General features: G+C 36.8%; 1 protein-coding gene across 3 annotated transcripts in view; it reads right to left on the bottom strand.

Moving 5' to 3' along the window:
• The window catches only part of LOC131437211 (BAI1-associated protein 3), a 347,788-nt gene that overhangs the window by 164,729 nt on the left and 162,894 nt on the right, over positions 1-20,165 (bottom strand). For 2 of the 3 annotated variants that reach the window (XM_058606394.1, XM_058606393.1), the window contains exon 4: positions 3,425-3,583. The exons of the other annotated variant lie outside the window; for it this stretch is intronic. In XM_058606394.1, the coding sequence (XP_058462377.1) occupies positions 3,425-3,583 (159 nt within the window). The remainder of the gene's footprint in view (positions 1-3,424; positions 3,584-20,165) is intronic. 3 annotated transcript variants of the gene reach the window in all.

The following is a 20,165-nucleotide window of genomic DNA, read 5'->3' on the forward strand; positions in this document are numbered from 1 at the left end:
GTCTAGTCTAGTCTAGTCTAGTCTAGTCTAGTCTAGTCTAGTCTAGTCTAGTCTAGTCTAGTCTAGTCTAGTCTAGTCTAGTCTAGTCTAGTCTAGTCTAGTCTAGTCTAGTCTAGTCTAGTCTAGTCTAGTCTAGTCTAGTCTAGTCTAGTCTAGTCTAGTCTAGTCTAGTCTAGTCTAGTCTAGTCTAGTCTAGTCTAGTCTAGTCTAGTCTAGTCTAGTCTAGTCTAGTCTAGTCTAGTCTAGTCTAGTCTAGTCTAGTCTAGTCTAGTCTAGTCTAGTCTAGTCTAGTCTAGTCTAGTCTAGTCTAGTCTAGTCTAGTCTAGTCTAGTCTAGTCTAGTCTAGTCTAGTCTAGTCTAGTCTAGTCTAGTCTAGTCTAGTCTAGTCTAGTCTAGTCTAGTCTAGTCTAGTCTAGTCTAGTCTAGTCTAGTCTAGTCTAGTCTAGTCTAGTCTAGTCTAGTCTAGTCTAGTCTAGTCTAGTCTAGTCTAGTCTAGTCTAGTCTAGTCTAGTCTAGTCTAGTCTAGTCTAGTCTAGTCTAGTCTAGTCTAGTCTAGTCTAGTCTAGTCTAGTCTAGTCTAGTCTAGTCTAGTCTAGTCTAGTCTAGTCTAGTCTAGTCTAGTCTAGTCTAGTCTAGTCTAGTCTAGTCTAGTCTAGTCTAGTCTAGTCTAGTCTAGTCTAGTCTAGTCTAGTCTAGTCTAGTCTAGTCTAGTCTAGTCTAGTCTAGTCTAGTCTAGTCTAGTCTAGTCTAGTCTAGTCTAGTCTAGTCTAGTCTAGTCTAGTCTAGTCTAGTCTAGTCTAGTCTAGTCTAGTCTAGTCTAGTCTAGTCTAGTCTAGTCTAGTCTAGTCTAGTCTAGTCTAGTCTAGTCTAGTCTAGTCTAGTCTAGTCTAGTCTAGTCTAGTCTAGTCTAGTCTAGTCTAGTCTAGTCTAGTCTAGTCTAGTCTAGTCTAGTCTAGTCTAGTCTAGTCTAGTCTAGTCTAGTCTAGTCTAGTCTAGTCTAGTCTAGTCTAGTCTAGTCTAGTCTAGTCTAGTCTAGTCTAGTCTAGTCTAGTCTAGTCTAGTCTAGTCTAGTCTAGTCTAGTCTAGTCTAGTCTAGTCTAGTCTAGTCTAGTCTAGTCTAGTCTAGTCTAGTCTAGTCTAGTCTAGTCTAGTCTAGTCTAGTCTAGTCTAGTCTAGTCTAGTCTAGTCTAGTCTAGTCTAGTCTAGTCTAGTCTAGTCTAGTCTAGTCTAGTCTAGTCTAGTCTAGTCTAGTCTAGTCTAGTCTAGTCTAGTCTAGTCTAGTCTAGTCTAGTCTAGTCTAGTCTAGTCTAGTCTAGTCTAGTCTAGTCTAGTCTAGTCTAGTCTAGTCTAGTCTAGTCTAGTCTAGTCTAGTCTAGTCTAGTCTAGTCTAGTCTAGTCTAGTCTAGTCTAGTCTAGTCTAGTCTAGTCTAGTCTAGTCTAGTCTAGTCTAGTCTAGTCTAGTCTAGTCTAGTCTAGTCTAGTCTAGTCTAGTCTAGTCTAGTCTAGTCTAGTCTAGTCTAGTCTAGTCTAGTCTAGTCTAGTCTAGTCTAGTCTAGTCTAGTCTAGTCTAGTCTAGTCTAGTCTAGTCTAGTCTAGTCTAGTCTAGTCTAGTCTAGTCTAGTCTAGTCTAGTCTAGTCTAGTCTAGTCTAGTCTAGTCTAGTCTAGTCTAGTCTAGTCTAGTCTAGTCTAGTCTAGTCTAGTCTAGTCTAGTCTAGTCTAGTCTAGTCTAGTCTAGTCTAGTCTAGTCTAGTCTAGTCTAGTCTAGTCTAGTCTAGTCTAGTCTAGTCTAGTCTAGTCTAGTCTAGTCTAGTCTAGTCTAGTCTAGTCTAGTCTAGTCTAGTCTAGTCTAGTCTAGTCTAGTCTAGTCTAGTCTAGTCTAGTCTAGTCTAGTCTAGTCTAGTCTAGTCTAGTCTAGTCTAGTCTAGTCTAGTCTAGTCTAGTCTAGTCTAGTCTAGTCTAGTCTAGTCTAGTCTAGTCTAGTCTAGTCTAGTCTAGTCTAGTCTAGTCTAGTCTAGTCTAGTCTAGTCTAGTCTAGTCTAGTCTAGTCTAGTCTAGTCTAGTCTAGTCTACTGTAGTCTACTGTAGTCTAGTCCACTGTAGTCTATTCTAGTCTAGTCTAGTCTAGTCTACTGTAGTCTAGTCTACTGTAGTCTAGTCTACTGTAGTCTAGTCTACTGTAGTCTAGTCTACTGTAGTCTAGTCTACTGTAGTCTAGTCTACTGTAGTCTAGTCTACTGTAGTCTAGTCTACTGTAGTCTAGTCTACTGTAGTCTAGTCTACTGTAGTCTAGTCTACTGTAGTCTAGTCTACTGTAGTCTAGTCTACTGTAGTCTAGTCTACTGTAGTCTAGTCTACTGTAGTCTAGTCTACTGTAGTCTAGTCTACTGTAGTCTAGTCTACTGTAGTCTAGTCTACTGTAGTCTAGTCTACTTTAGTCTAGTCTACTGTAGTCTAGTCTACTGTAGTCTAGTCTACTGTAGTCTAGTCTACTGTAGTCTAGTCTACTGTAGTCTAGTCTACTGTAGTCTAGTCTACTGTAGTCTAGTCTACTGTAGTCTAGTCTACTGTAGTCTAGTCTACTTTAGTCTAGTCTACTGTAGTCTAGTCTACTGTAGTCTAGTCTACTTTAGTCTAGTCTACTGTAGTCTAGTCTACTTTAGTCTAGTCTACTGTAGTCTAGTCTACTGTAGTCTAGTCTACTGTAGTCTAGTCTACTGTAGTCTAGTCTACTGTAGTCTAGTCTACTGTAATCAAGTCTACTGTAGTCTAGTCTACTGTAGTCTAGTCTTCTGTAGTCTAGTCTACTCCAGTCTAGTCTACTGTAGTCGTCTAGTCTAGCACCTCAGCTGATATGTAGTCGGTTAGAATTTTCAACAGTGATCTATTTAAAATGCAAAATTTTGATATAAAGTAGTTTTTAATTGCATTTCAATTCGGATGATTGTGATATTCGCGTCGATAGACATTGATACAGGTAACATGAAGCCAGCAAGAAATATACGGCCATCGTCGAAACATAGCACATCGAGTGTTGGCAAATCAGTTATTTTTCAAGTGCTTCAACATGAATCACATAAAACACATTGACACCAATAAAGTGAGTGTGAATTGGAGGACAGCTGATGTGCATTAAAGTAACACCATCGGATTGCTTCCGGAGGGTCGAAGATTGGCAGTGTTTGCGAGCCTCCCAAGTTGGTGATTTGAGTTTACCTCCACACTCCATCTGGATCACATAAAACAGTTAGAAGAAATACATTTAGCAGAGGACAGTAACACAGAAGTTAGAGAAGTATCACAGACTCGTTGAAGATTGAAGAGTTACAGTGGATAGTGAGTGCAGCGATATGTAGACATAGACATAGAAATAGATCCACCGACCGACTTTGAAGAAAGTGAAAGTGTAAAAGTTGGAACCATTACCTATTGTTATTGGCACTAAGCACACTGTTATAGGGTGGGTTCATTTTGTCGAACCGATATACAATCTCGGTTACGCTTTCGTCTTTATCCGTACCGGTGGCCGGGTCCGGTTCCCCCTGTATCGTAATGATGGGCGTCGGGGACAACCGGTGGCGGCGGCTTCGTGACCCAGTTTTTATGTGAGTTTTGTATTTTTTTGGCCCATGAATTTGGCGATTGTGTTTGGTTTTGTTTTGTTTTTTTTTCGGCAGATGTTTTGACGGACAGTGGTATGTAAATATAGGCAGAGGTGAGAAGAGAAGAAAAGAAAATTGTTTGTTAGTAGATCGCTTTAATCCGTTCCTTGTGGTTGTGGTAGATTGCGAAATTGTTCGAACTTGATACCTGGCTGACAAAAGAAATTAGTGAATGATGTAAACTAGTCAGAAAGTTGGTAAGCATGTTTGATTTGAGTAAGATAAAACAGATAAGTAGTACGTAGCTCCACGATTGTGAACAGATTTTAAGACCTGTTTTGCACTGAAGTTCTTGGACGACCAAGAACATCCCTGGAACGTAACGAAATATACAAGTATGCAAATATTGAGCTTTATTAGTATAACCAACAAACAAAAGACAGACGAAAGCTGTTGCAGTTCTTGCACAGTGACACAGTGTAGTCCCTAAGGGCAATACTTCAAGTAGTTCTTGGATTTTGGAACATATCTTGCGGATTTTTACAGTTCCAGAATATACTCAGATAGTCCAAGATGCTGTGGTACATGGTTGTTGCAAGATTTTTTGTGCTGCTTATAAAGGGTGATTTTTTAAGAGCTTGAGAACTTTTTTAAACAATAAAACGCATAAAATTTGCAAAATCTCATCGGTTCTTTATTTTAAACGTTAGATTGGTACATGACATTTACTTTTTGAAGATAATTTCATTTAAATGTTGACCGCGGCTGCGTCTTAGGTGGTCCATTCGGAAAGTCCAATTTTGGGCAACTTTTTCGAGCATTTCGGCCGGAATAGCCCGAATTTCTTCGGAAATGTTGTCTTCCAAAGCTGGAATAGTTACTGGCTTATTTCTGTAGACTTTAGACTTGACGTAGCCCCACAAAAAATAGTCTAAAGGCGTCAAATCGCATGATCTTGGTGGCCAACTTACCGGTCCATTTCTTGAGATGAATTGTTCTCCGAAGTTTTCCCTCAAAATGGCCATAGAATCGCGAGCTGTGTGGCATGTAGCGCCATCTTGTTGAAACCACATGTCAACCAAGTTCAGTTCTTCCATTTTTGGCAACAAAAAGTTTGTTAGCATCGAACGATAGCGATCGCCATTCACTGTAACGTTGCGTCCAACAGCATCTTTGAAAAAATACGGTCCAATGATTCCACCAGCGTACAAACCACACCAAACAGTGCATTTTTCGGGATGCATGGGCAGTTCTTGAACGGCTTCTGCTTGCTCTTCACTCCAAATGCGACAATTTTGCTTATTTACGTAGCCATTCAACCAGAAATGAGCCTCATCGCTGAACAAAATTTGTCGATAAAAAAGCGGATTTTCCGAATGGACCACCTAAGACGCAGCCGCGGTCAACATTTAAATGAAATTATCTTCAAAAAGTAAATGTCATGTACCAATCTAACGTTTAAAATAAAGAACCGATGAGATTTTGCAAATTTTATGCGTTTTATTGTTTAAAAAAGTTCTCAAGCTCTTAAAAAATCACCCTTCACTAAAATCATATGGAATTGGAAATGTTTTTACGCGGTAAATTCGTAATAACTCTGGGCGTAAATTGAGCTTCTAGTGTACTAGAGCAGCTCTAATGGTAAAGCATTTCCACGTTTAGAAGTAGGTCGAAGACCAGAGTCCAATACTTTTTTACAAACTTCAGGTTTTCGTTATTTCATTCGAGTAGTGGCAAGATGCCAAATCGCTTCAAATAAGAATTTTTAGGTGCATTTAAAGCAACAATATATTTTTTTTTTTCTGTATGCCATCGAAAATGTGTTCAGACATTTGTGATCAAATTTTCAGTAAAACTGAAGTTTTCTTAAATGTTTGGTATGAACGAGCAATAAGGTGAAATTCAGTGCGAAAATAAGGTGCGTAAAATTTCAAACCGCTTGAATTGAACGAATCATCGCACAAAGCGTATCGTGCAAAACCAACACATATTATTTCAAATACATATTTGAATACGAATAACATTGTCGCGCTGAAAGTGAAACAATGCGGATTTAAATGGAGACTAAATAAAAAAACATACCTATACGTAAATATAGGTTCAATATAAATATGATAACATACAACAAAAGTATAGGAAATGATAAAAAAAATCCTAATAAAGGGGAATTTTTCAAGAGGCATAGGGCTACATTTGCCATATTTCATGCAAATGTTGGCCACGGTTCCGCTTTAGATGGCTCGTGCGTAAGGTTTAATATTGGCATACTCTCTCCAACATATCGGCCGGTATTTCATGAATAAAGACTACAATATTGGCTTCCAAAGCGTAAATCGTTGCCGATCTATCCTTGTAGACATGAGTCTAAACATGTCCCCTCAAGAAATAGTTCGAAGGCGTCAATTGATCAATTGGTGGCAATTGATGGACACAAAACGTGAGATAAATTGTTCGCGTGCCGTGTGGGATGTGGCACCGTCATGTTTGGACATGTTTGTTTACATGTCAATAACAGCTGCGCAATCGATTGGTTTCGGTACGGTTTATCGTTTCAATGATGAGTCGAATTGATCCGGAAACGCGAAAGAAAATTCTGCACACTTGGTGCTCAGAAAGTGGTGTCACGTACAACGAAATTGCAAAACGGGTGAAAGTTCACCACACCAGTGTCAAAAATATTATCGAGAAGTTCGGTAAGACCTTTTCCATGAAGGATTTGCTCCGATCCGGTAGGAAAATGGGTCCCAGCCAGCCCGGCCGGGACTTAAAAGTGGTTGAGTACATCAGGAAAACCCCATCGGCGTCGACGCGGGATTTGGCCAAGCAGTTCAACACCAGCATCGGGATGATCGAACGGATCAAAGTTCGGAACTACCTGAAAACGTACAAGAAACAGAAGGTGCCGAAAAAGTCCCTGGTACATCAAGTTCAGGCCAAAACAAGAGCGCGAAAACTGTATAACCGGATTCTACAGAATAAAGACGGATGCATCCTGATCGACGACGAAACCTACGCCAAGGAAGACTCTCGAGTGCTGCCCGGACCGCAATATTATACGAAATCGGTGTACCAGGACCTGGATGACGCTGACACCATGGTGGCGATGGAAAAGTTTGGGCAGAAGGTGTTGGTCTGGCAAGCAATTTGTACCTGTGGTTTGCGGTCGTCGATTTTCTTCACGAAGGGCACAATTAACGCCAAGATGTACGAGGAAGAATGTTTGAAGAAGAGAATGCTGCCATTGTACAGAAAGCATAAGGCTCCTCCTCTCTTCTGGTCGGATTTGGCTTCAGCCCACTATCCCCGGATCTTCGGTCAATTGAAAGGTATTGGGCAATTGTCAAGCGGCACTTTCGGAAGGAAGGTACAGTGTCCCAAAACATGCAGGAGTTCAAAAAAAAACTGGACAGCTGCCACCAGGAAAATCACAAAAGTAACTGTGCAGAATTTAATGAAGAATGTCAAGTCCAAAGTGCGAACGTTTCATAGAAACTAGGATTTTCTTCAATATAATCAGTGAAATGCATAAAAATGTAATTTTTCTACAATATATCGAAAACTGATGTCAAAATATGTTTTTTTTCGCTTTTTTATTCAATAATCATTGTTGCTAACTACTTTTCGATACACTCCTTAGTAATTTGCTTGTTGACGTATCCATTCGACCAGAAATGAGCTTCGTCTCTGAGAAACGTTGCCAGCGTCCATTTATGATTAAATTATGTACAAAACGACGATTCATGATAAAATAATAGACCAAACTGAACAAGTTTGACAATGACACAACACACGTTGTCACACGTGATCTGTCAAAAACAGTGTTACCAAAAAGATACCCGCAAAAAAATCACCCTTTAGCTTTCAAGACTGACATTTAGATTTTCCAAGTCCTTTATCAACTCGGCAAGGTTTCTTGTGGGTTTTTAATGACATCACTTTAATGTACTGTGTAGTAGACTAAGCCATCTTTAAGAAACAAGACACTTTGCAAACGTATGAGTAATGTCAACAATGTACACGTAAAAAACAATTCCTACGCTTTTTTTCTCTCCTGATTTCAATCAATAAATCTTCCATATGGTTGAAAAATAACCAAATCAGTTCTGTTTGCTTAGAATTGCATTTCAAGAAAAGCAGGAATCTTATTCTAAAACTCGACCGTTTTTCTGAAAACTACTCGAGAAAAATTATTTCAGTTTCAGCTTACTTCCACCAACACATTCCTATATGGATTTTCTCTTGCAGAAATTGTTGCGAAATAAAAATTCACGTACCTTCTATTAGTAATCCCGCAAAATAGGAACCTTCAAATTAACACGAGAAAGGCAAATGGATCTGGAAGGTTGTCTTAGAACTATTTTTTTTCCGGAATACTGCTTTTTAAACAGAAAATATATAGTTTTGGTTTATTTTGTGTAGTGCGATCTAATACAAATGCATTGAAGCAGTGTAGCTAACTTTTTTTTATTAGGGAATTTAAATTTACATTCATAAAATTTAAGCAATTTTCCATCAAACATTCGTGAAAAATTTATCAAAATTGAAATTTCATCCAAAATGTTGGGCCTAACATTCGTTTGAGAATAAATTAATGATAAAAAAGATTGTTTCAAACTTAATCGTTCAAGTCATTTTGATAAACAGGTTGCACTGCATATATAAATACATGACATACGTACCAAATAAAATGTACGTAAAACACAAGTAAAATTGGTTTAAATTTGATCCTTAAGGTCTGAGGACAGAGGGTCACGTGTTGAGTTTTAAATCGACCACGTGGCTCGCTCAATTCCCTTTGTGCATCGTATTTCTCTTGTATTCTCTCGTATATGAGCAAACTGTACCGGGTTGCCAGCATACATTTTATTATTTTGATGAGAAGTTTTATCACATTAATCTGTCGTATGGGTTGGACATTACATGGATTCCAATGAACAATGAAAAAATTTTCAACTTTCACAAAGATTGAATGTCTGTGTGTTTGGCAGCCTTGTCGAGCCAATTTTATTTCTCTCTCCTTTTTCAGAACGCTATCAGGAAACCAAAGCGAAAAAAATGGCGGATGCATTGAAACTGATTTTGTTTCACATGTTTTTATGTACTAATCGCATCTAAACTAAATTATCTAGACTTTGTCACGGTAGATTTATGATACAAGCCTTCAAAGCCGAGATATTCGATGAACAAGTAGAGGTATGCATTTCCGAGCGTTCCAATTTTCAGCAGTTCCTCAGTCAGAAAAAAATACAACACGACCGCTAAACTCAATGAATCATTCTGAATATTTCACGGAATATTCTCCACTAAATTTCGAAGACATTGTCAGGTAGGTTTTTCTATATTCTGCACCGTTTCCAAGAAAATTTAATTTGAGACGGGAAAATAGCAAAAAACCTACCACTTTACGGTACTGTCCTCAGCCCTTAAACTGAGCTGCAGTTGCTCATCAAGCAAAATGTTAATACACCCGAATCTCCATTTACGTAATAATCGGGACTACGTAAATCGAATTATGACGTAAAAAAAGTTTACGTTATTTGAAATTTTCGACGTAAAAAAAGTTTACGTTATTTGGAATTTTCGACGTAAAAAAAGTTTACGTTATTTGGAATTTTCAACGTAAAAAAAGTATTCCTTATGTATATGTATTATTAGATATGTATAATATATTGGATAGTTATGGAACGAAAATTACGAGTATTTACAGGAAAAGGATGTTCTAAGCAGCATAAATTTCCAAGATGGCGACTACCGGTTTATTGATGTTCCTTGAAAACTCTTACAATATGGGTATTTTCGGAACGGGTTTGATGAATAGGTGTCGGAAAATGATATTTCAGGTGGTTCTGAATTCCAAGATGGCGGCTTCCGGTTTATTGATATTCCTTGAAAACCCTCATAATATGGGTATTTTCGGAACGGGTATGATGAGATGTCGGAAAATGATGTTTAAAGTCATTTCAAAATTCAAGATGGTGTTTCTCGAAACCCGTATCAAAACGAATGTTTTCGGAACGAGTTTAAAGAACAGTTCTTATTAAACGTTGTTTGAGTAATTATGACTTACTGTCGAATATTTTATAATATTGTTACTTTTGGAATGGATTTTTCGAGTCAATATTTGGAAGAAAGTTGTTTAAACTAAATTTTAGGAATTTTATTCCAAATTCAATATGATATTAGCTTGACACTTACAATCGAATTGTCAAACAAATACATAAATTGATGAATATGCTTCGATGTGAATATTTTAAGGTTAATTCTTTGGTGAAAGAAATGTTAATATTTTATTTTCAGTATTGTAGTAAATATGATTTATTTGAATAGATTCAAGTTTTGAACTGTTGTTAAAACTGTTGTTTTCGTTTTCGTTGACTGATTTCAATACCTGAACTGTTATTCATTCTTTTGCACGAATCGGTCCATATCAGCATGGCCACGCTTAAGATTCAAATATAATGACACTCACTAATGGCATATGGCGACGCACTTTCATACGCGAAACATTAAAAAACAAAAATGGTGTGCACATTTTTTTTTGACACACTTTACCCAATTATTTTGGAACTGGAAGTCGGATCCAGATGAAGTTGAGAAAGTTTGTAATGGACTATTAGACCATTTGAATCAGTTTGTGGAAATCGGTCGCGCCATCTCTGAGAAAAGTTAGCACAAAAATTTTATTTTTTTTGCACATTTAACTCATAACTCCGGAACCAGTAGTCAGATCCAAACAAATTCAGGAATTTGTATCAGACCTGAAGAGTTTTTTTTTAACTTATCCAAGTGTGTTAAAATCGGTTTATTCAAATCCGGAAAAAGTTCCGGAAATAAGGCGTACTTATTTTCACATTTTGTATGAGACCTTTGATTTGAATCTAAGAGTGTGAAAATCGTTGCAGCCATCTCCTATAAAATTTAGTGTAATAAAACGTTACATACACATGCGCACATACACACACAGACATTTTGAGTACTCGACGAACTCAGTCGATAGAAAGTCGGCTTGCATAATCAAAATTTTGACTCGAATTCCTGTTATAAAGGCGGTGAGGCATAAAACAATCTCACAAGTACATTTCCTACACTTGAACAATAAAGCTCCGGTTTAGACTGACCGATTTAAGAAAACTTACATCATATGGTTTGGCACTGTCAACCATGTTCCACATCTATTTCGATTTTGATCACTGTTGAATCGTGTACATATAATTATTTTTGCATTTCTCTATAGAAAGAGTATAGATTTGAATGAAAATAAAAATTTGTTTGCAGCTCGGAGACACTTATCGTTATATATCATTCAACTCAGCTGGATGAATGATGAACTAAGACATTTTAGTTCTATTTTTAAATAACCACAGGACTATGACTTAAACAAAGAAAACCTTAGTTATTCAATAAATTGAGAATTAAATTAAATAATATTTGCAAAATATAGCCAATTGAATTTTACATTACATTGGACGGATTACAATAAATCAATCAAGTGTGAAAGTACAGAGTGAAACACTTGGACTCACAGTATATTACGTGTTTTTTAGAGGCACAACATAGTTTGTTTTAAGCGACTCTTACCAAATAATAATACAATATAGGATACAATCAACAATCCACTAATATTCAAACATTATTTTCTACGTAATATGCTCCAAAAATACCCATATTGTAAGGGGTTTCAAGAAATATCAATAAACTGAAAGTCACCATTCTGGAATTCAGAACCACCTCAAACATCGTTTTCCGACATCTACTTATCAAACCCGTTCCAAAAATACCCATATTGTAAGGGTTTTCAAAGAATATCAATAAACCGGAAGTCGCCATCTTGGTTTTTAGAACCACCTTAAACATCATTTTCCGACATCTACTCATCAAACCCGTTCCGAAAACACCCATATTGTAGGGGTTTTCAAGGAATATCAATAAACCGGAAGTCGCCATCTTGGAATTCAGAACCACCTCAAACATCGTAATCAAAAAAGATTACGTTATTTGGGATTTATGTCGTAAAAAGAATAACGTAAAAAGAGGTAACGTAAAAAAAGTTTACGTAAACGGAGGTTTGGGTGTATCATTTACTGATGAACGGATTTGGTTTTTAGCTCGATGTCAGTGAAAGGTAATTATTTAGGCTTACTTGCAAAAAGAATTCTACGTCTACTAAAACATGCCAGTGTATTTCAGTTCTTTCGTTGTTTTATTTATCATTTCCTATTTAGTTTTCGCAATATAATTGTTCGTTGACATCGATATTTGGAGCAACGATCGCTTCAAGTAGTGGGCCAACACCAGATCCGGCCAGAACACCGCATCATTACCCTTTATTATCAGCAACAGCAACAGTTTTTTCGGGTACTTGGTGTGTAAAATGAAGTATTTTGCCATCACGGTTATAATTCGACTGATAGAACCGTTATGTTTTGTCTGCTGACTCATGGGTTACTAAGATTGATGCTACATGGGTAGTTCCGTCAGTGCGGGTAAACTCATGAAAAATCGACAATTTTTGTTCTTTTTTGCAATCGTTTTATGAACTATAAAAGTACTTGAACTTGAAACTACCGTTTTTGTACCAAATGATAGAAATCACAGAAATTAGACTCGTTTTCCGCACTAAAGAGATTTTTCCTAACGTTTTCAAATAAGCCCCGATTGCTCCCCCGAGGCTGGTGGTTGGTTTCTCTTGCAATTATAAAACCACAACAAAAGCTGTTGGAAATTGTGTGCGCTATGTGTCTGTGCATATGTCGTTGGTATTCACCTGCCCCGACCGCACCGTAACATCAACAAGTGCAACCAACCATGGGCATGTATTTGTATATGCACTACCGTTACGGTTCTACCTCTCGGACGGACGGACGGACGGACGGACGAGACGAAACGAGACGAGAGACGACTCCTATGTGTATGTGTTTGTGTTGTTACCTGTTGTTCCTATGGTCGCTGTTTCCGGTGAAGCAACAGTTTGTTTTCGTTGATTGCATTAAACCGAGCCTTTACGAGACGAAGGCGTTCCGGTCCCTGTGTTAGCTGGGCGGACAAAAGAGTCGCTTGAATGAATTATGAATGGCAGGAAGCATGCAACCGGTTGGATGCTTTCCAAGTCCAACAAGGCATGTCCGGAGGCAACTGCACGGTACATCTATTTATGGGATATCTCCTCTGCGCTCTCCGGGAAGATGAATGGCACAAGAAAAACAGACGCCTCCACTTCCAGTTGCAGTCACAGGCTTCATCACAAAAGATAAATGTGAAAACTCGAGAGTCAACAGCGTGTACTTAGAGGGATAACTTTTGGTGGTAGACTTTTTTTTTCGCTGCACGGTAGACTGAATGCGATACGATTTTGCCTCACATTCGCGGTGACGATCCGTGAAAAGCCGTCGTGAATGTTTGATTTAAAGTGTAAAAACAACGCCGCATTCGGTTGGATTTCGTTTTCACTTACTTTTTGCAAGAGGATAAACTGCCACAGAACTTAACAATTAACATCAAACTAGCACCGTTTTTGACGGTCTCCATAGAAACTCACGGAAGCCACGCTTGCTGTGACAGAATCAAACCACAACCGCAATGAAAAAAACTGTACTAATCACAACATCTAATTGATATGGTGTGCAATAATACGTAGTTGTGCTTTTATTCTGCCCAAAAGTGCAGCCATAAAATGCCAGCAAGTAGCCACATTCGATGCAATCGGTTAGACAGCACTTGGCGGCACTTCAATGTTATTATCACCTGTTGAACCGGTGGTTGTGGTGGAAGCTGCTTTTAACGGTTTTGCAGTCCAATTTGGTGCTGCACTTTCAGCGTGGCCATCATCATCATCATAATCATTATTATCGTCATTGAGGTCGTTAGAAGCAGTAATGTGTGAACACTCTTCTCTTACAGTGGCACAAAAATAGACCGCCACCGCAGCAGCAGCCAGCAGCATCATCAGCTATCTCGTTGGCATCAATTTGAACGGTGGTCCAAATCCATTAGATGGTCTCTATATGTGCCATCCTCTAAGGTTCTCGCTATAAACAGTAGACGTGTGTGTGTGTTTGTGTGTTTTCTATTGTTGGATTGCGTCACCCGCAGCAGCCCTCGCACCGAGGACCGTTGCTATTTTTCCCAAACACACACGCGCGGTCGCACGCGAGACGAGAACGGGCATCTTGTTTTGGGGCATTAAATATTCGTCTGGTGGATATTTAATTCATTATGCAAAGGGGGGGCCCACGGGATTTGTTTGTTGTGTGAGCCGATGCGGGTGGAAACGATCTTCTGGAGCCACACAGTCCAGACATAGTCTTGCTCGAGTTGTGACCAAAGATAAATAATAAAGACATGTATGTGCTTACAAATATTAAAAAAAAATCTGGTCCGTTCCCGGTACCTTCTAAAATGACCGCACTCACCGCTTGGTGGAGCGCGAGATTAATTGCATTGTTATCATTTCGACCGAAGTGTGCCACGAAATCTCAATATATACACGCAGAGAAAAAAATTGTAAAAATAACCAAATTTGGGTTTCACCCAACGAATATTTTTGTTGAAATAGTGACAAAAGAAAATCCGGTTTGATATTGTAAATATTGCTAATTGAAACTACAAAACATGATCGTTTATATTTCTCGGTGGATTAGTTTGTTTCAATAAACAGTTTGATAAAAATAACAAATATTTCACTTGTGCGTTCCTGTCAATCTCTTGACAAACAATTTCACAGTAAATTCAACTGAAAATATAGTTTTAAATGAAATGAACTCTATTTAAAGTTCAATAATTGTAACGCTTTAAATTCACAAAACCTTTTAGTTGAAATAAATTTCCTTGAAATTAGTTACGCTTTTGATTGTTGAAACCATACATTTTTGTTTGATTTCAGGAATAGAATAGTTCCTTTCATACTAATTTAACGAAGTAATTTTTCATACTACTTATATTTGTTTTCAATTTCCTAATATAGGATTTTTTTTTAATTTTGAATTTTTTCAAGACTGGGAGCCGTTTTGTCGCTAGACGATCGAATTATTTACATACCCCACTGATTTTTTAATTTTTATAGCATCCAACGATTCGGTGCTCTATCAGTCAAAATGGAGATCCTGCATGAAATATTTTTTGCAAAGAAAATGTGTTATGTTATGCAATTTTCAAAATCTTTCCAATTATCGATACATACGCTTGAATTATTGAAAATCTCTTAGTTAATTAAAGAAGCAGATAAACGTTTTTTATAAAACTTGTAAAAAACTTTATCCGCGGGAGATAAAAAAATGCCCTGGATTATTCTCGCGGGAAAAATGCTCTTGTCTATTGGAAATAAAACTATTACGGTTCATTTGAACAGTAAACTTAGTTATATCAGTACACAAATAAGATCATAGATAAATTGAACCTATTTTTTCTTGAAATAAAGATACAGCAGGATTGAGTCAACACGGATATTTCGATAACGTCAATTCAACTTTGGTTGACATGTAATAAATAGTTAATTTATTTCAAAAACAAAATTCATTAGGAGCAAATAAATTTTTCGTTTGGTTAAACCAAAGTTTAGATTCAAATCAAGTAGTGAAAATTTTTTATATTTAAGGGAGAAATTGGTTCAAAACTATCATATTCTAGCTTGAAATGAATATAAATCATATTGAAAATTCTACTAACTATTTTGTTATTTTAAACATGCTCCATTTCTCTGCGTGTACAAATGAGCTAACGTATCGAGAGGGGTTCTCACGGTTTGACATTTGCATTATGAATGCGATGATGGGAACTCAGTAGTGCAACCAATTTATCACCATTGATGCCAGTTTCACGGAGGACCGTAGATGTGTGCCAACAAAAGATCGTGACTGTCATGTCTGGGAATTCGTTTGTGTTGTGACTTTATTAATTGTGACAACACTGCTTCTTGACTTGGAGTTGGTTGAGTTGCAGAACAAGTTAGGTTCAGTTAAATTACACGAAAACCATTTCAACGCAAGGGTCATTTCACCGAAATTGCCATTATGTCGAATCATACCATTGTCTTAAAATCATGTGAACATGGATTTCATATTAAGTAAGATACAAGATACTAGCGTTCACACTCTATACTGTTGATCAAAAATCTTGCTTCGAAATTTTTCCAACTAAAAATATCTTATGTCGTTTTCGTTTTTAAATTGCACTACACTGGTGTAGCGAAAGCTGCACTGAAACCGTTCGTTTTTACCAATTGCACTACACCAGTGCTACACTTTTTCTGCACTGATACCACTGGTGTAGCACTCATCAAAAGTTTGGTGTAGCTCTGTGCAATGGAATCGTTTATTGTAGTCAATGGTTACTGTTTATGTTTTCGTCATTTTTGTTCGTTTATTCATACCTCAGTGTAGCACTGCACCGGTGTAGTGCAAATTAAAAACGAAAACGCCATTAGCTTATGGCGTTTTCGTTATTTAAAAATGCACTACACCGGTGCAGTGCTACACCAAGGCTTATAAAAACGAACGAAAAAGGTGTAAGTTAAATATTTGTATTGTTGCTATGGGTACAGTTATGTTTATTTGGACTGGATAAATTGTAAATAGAGCATGGAAATCAATCCGGATGAATATCAAGTTCTCCGTATGGACGACGGAGCCGTTGTTGAGGCGAATGGATTCATTCATTTGTCCCACAAAGAGAGTAAGTGCTATAAATATTAAATTGTCTAATAATACTAACTATAATTTTTATGCATTTCAGCTGATCAAATGGTTGAAGTGCGCTAAGATTATGTCGCGCAATTTTTTGGATTACCCCCACTGAATGGTAACATTCCGGCGGTTACCAATAAAACTAGAACTTGGACAGATGCACAAACCAAGCTGATGCTCTCATTGTATAGACAGAGCATGGAGCAGGTTGGTCCATTGAAAAAATTAAAATCAAAAAAACAACTATGGAGTAAAATCAAATCTGGTATGGATGAGGAACTGGGACCATTATTTGATGTAAAACAAATAGAGAATAGGACTGAATTATGTACTAATTTACAAGATCAGCTACTACAGGCGTATAAACAAGCACAAGTAGATAAAGAAAAACGTCACAAGGAACGAATGGCCAAGCTGGATAAGTTGACAGAGATTTTTGAAGTGATTGCCAAAAAATAAACAAAATTAGCATTAGCATTAGCATTAGCATTAGAGACCGCCCGTGTGTTGCTACTCCGTTATTGATCTGGACCAATTGAGATTGCAAAATGATTTTTTGAAGTAACATGTTTGGGAATAACACATTGTTTCACACTGTGCAAACTGTATTGAACCATGCATGCTGATCAATACCGACGCCGGCCACGTCCGAATGCAGATCTACTTGGGAGGGAAAGGATTGTTAGTTCGATGCATGTTGCTACTAAGAACCGAGGAATCCTCTGCATTCCCACATGCATCACAGGAGAGGATACTTTGTTAGTAAATGTTTTAATAATGTTATCATTATTATTATGTTATCGTTTTATGTGTTACTTTGTGCTGGCAATATAATGCACGAAACAGTCAATCTCCGAAATTGACAAAACTCCGGACAGCCGGCTGTCGAGTATGCAGTCACTCGTTTATGCATCTACCTTTCGCGTTTTTTTAGTCATGCAAAAAAAACACATGCGAATTGATAAAAAAAATGTATCATCTCACTGCTAGGTGGATTAAGCACGTTTTTATAAATGAAACTACGTGATACAAAATAAACGAGCGAATAGGATTTAGACAAAAAAGTTGATTCATTGCATTGAAATATTCTAAACAGTTATTATAAAATCATTTTAAATCACCAAACAAAGGTCAACAGATTTCACACGCGTCTTAATTCTTTATTATTTCCGCTTTATTATTTTAATTATTTATTAAAATTATTAATTGGTTATATTAGTTGATCTGGGCAGCCGGCTACCGAGAAAAATATTAATTTACTGTTTGAAATATTAATATCAAGTGTTTTTTACTATGTATTCAATATACCGATATATGTTATTTCTGTTATTAACTTTGTAATATAAACAGATTTGCGCAATGGTTGATTTTTATCATACATTTTATAATCCTGATAGACAATCAATAACATAGAAGAAGAAATCATTCCTAATAAAACTTTTCTCCGAAGCTAGACGGAAATTGATAGGTTGAATAAAGAGATGATTTAGTAAAATAGAGTAATCAGAAGTAAAACATTGAAAATATCTGATAACTGAAAGGAAAAAGGAACTCCTGCAATTGTCGCCTTTTACGACATGGAAGCAGAAACCCAGTGGATCTACTCTTGGTTCATTTTTTTCCGCCGGATTCCACACGGCATCTAGGCTGGTACAGTCCGGATGATTGCCAAAAAATAAACAAAATTTCACAATAAAAAATTCACTTCTTCATAATTGCAATACATGTTCTGAGTTTCACTTTTACAAATGCTGGGCAATCACTGTAACAATCGACTTTTGATATTAGGAGCCGTTTGTCATAAAAGATTCGAATTATCTCCATTTGGATCCGTGCAGAGTGTTAAAAAATTCATGAGCAAAGGCTTGGTATTACATTCGTTTCGAGGAATTTGTCCTTTTTGTTTGAACAAACTCCACAGTACAAGACCTATTTCAATCGACATTCATTGTTAGCAGACGGCCAAGCAAACTGATTTTGGCTCACCTTTTTCGAAAGAATTGAAACATTTGTTGCATATGGGCTCGTTATATCCAAAATTAGTTCTAACATAGGGATTTCAAAGAAAAAAATAGGGTCGAAGATTTCGACGTCGAATGTCTAAATGTAACAATTGCAATAGCTCGAAGCAATAAATTCTCGACTGAAGTAGGTCTGCCACAAAACTAACCTTACAAACATCACGACGGACAGATAATCGCCCTTATTCTGAATAACGACGTATTGATTTTTCGATCGAATGTGGTTCGATCGAATCATAGCTACCTTTGATTTTGCTAGCGTTATGGGGAATACAAATGAAATACGAGCGAAAAAACGATACGTCGTTATTCAGAATAAGGGCGAATGTCATGTTAACTCGATAAGTTTAAGTCGTGTCAATGCGTTGGATATCGTTCTGGTAATAAAGTGACCAGATAACAGCAACATATTCGAGAGTTGAGCGAACTGAAGCGCAATACAGAGCTTACAACTGATGTACATCAGAGAGTGTTTTAGTAACGCGGAAAATAATTCCAAACAGCTTAGAGGCTTGGAGATAGTAAACACCTTCTCGTAAATTTTGTTTAGACTGACGGAGATCTTTCATTAGCGACTGGTTCAATATAAACCGCTTTATTAACACTCCTAATACCAAGCCTAAAAAAGTTACGCGAAGCACCAAGCCTCAAAAAAAGTTGGAACGGTAACTTTGAGCTATCATAGCTCAGTTGTTACTTGACCAATTTAGATAAATTTTTCACCCTCGAATTTTGTTTGTAGATTATTTTAAGTATATCATTATAGATTATCTTTTAGGAAAAACTAATGAAAATCTGATTTTTCCCGTTCCAAGTTTTTTTTCAAGCTCAAAATGTGCCCTATCTGCATTCATGCGGCACCTGCATCGCGAATCGGATATTGAGAACTTCAACTTTACCGAGTCATAACTTTGTTGTTAGTCAACCGATCTTCAAAATTTGTTCACCATTGGAAAGGTAATACTTCCAGAAATAAAATGCACTGAAAAAAACGAAAAATAGGGTTGTCTACCCAAAGTTATAATGAAAACTGTAGATAGATGACCTAAGAAAAGGTGAGACTTTTTACAATGATCGTAAATATCTCGAAATTCAAAGCGATGACTTATGTATTTTTACACATCATTCGATTGCTAGTGATACCAGCTACAATTTTCGCTCAACTACCATTCCAGCACAATCAAAAGAAAACTTTAAAAAATCGATAAATTTATAAATATATATGAGTTTTTCATTTTTTTTTCACATGTTTGTATATAACTCGAAAATTAAAGCGATTACATGTACATTTTTTTGATTCAAAATATTGGAATCATTACCAGAAACAATGTATTGATGACCAAAATTATATATCCGTTCGAAGAATTTCAATAAATTTGGTACAAATACAGAGAATTTGTATTATTGGGAAAATTTTGCCAAACAACATGAAATCAAAACTTTTAAATTTTATGACATATATTTTTTTTTATTTTAGATGGAAGTTTCTTATGAACAAAATTTACAAAAAAAACTGAAACTTGGATTTCACTGAAAATTTTAAAAATTTTAGAAAATAACCTAAAACTTTAAAAATAGTTATATTTTTGTATTGGACGCAAAATCTAAACAATATTTATGCACAACCCAAATGCAATTGACAACTACTAAAACTCTGATTTTTTTGGAGGTTTGCCGTAGAATCTCAAAAAATAGGTAAAAGATCAGAAATTTTAAAATTTCCGAGTTAAATTGCATTGCACAGTGGTCCGGATCCACAATTTAGGGGGACAAAAACATTTGTGGCTTAACCTTATACTAAAGAGCTATGATGTCTTCAAAACAAATGATCAGTGAAGATAAGCCATATGTCGATGTACATGGTATT

The sequence above is a fragment of the Malaya genurostris genome, chromosome 3, assembly GCF_030247185.1.
Source record: "Malaya genurostris strain Urasoe2022 chromosome 3, Malgen_1.1, whole genome shotgun sequence".
Taxonomy (NCBI): Eukaryota; Metazoa; Arthropoda; class Insecta; order Diptera; family Culicidae; genus Malaya; species Malaya genurostris.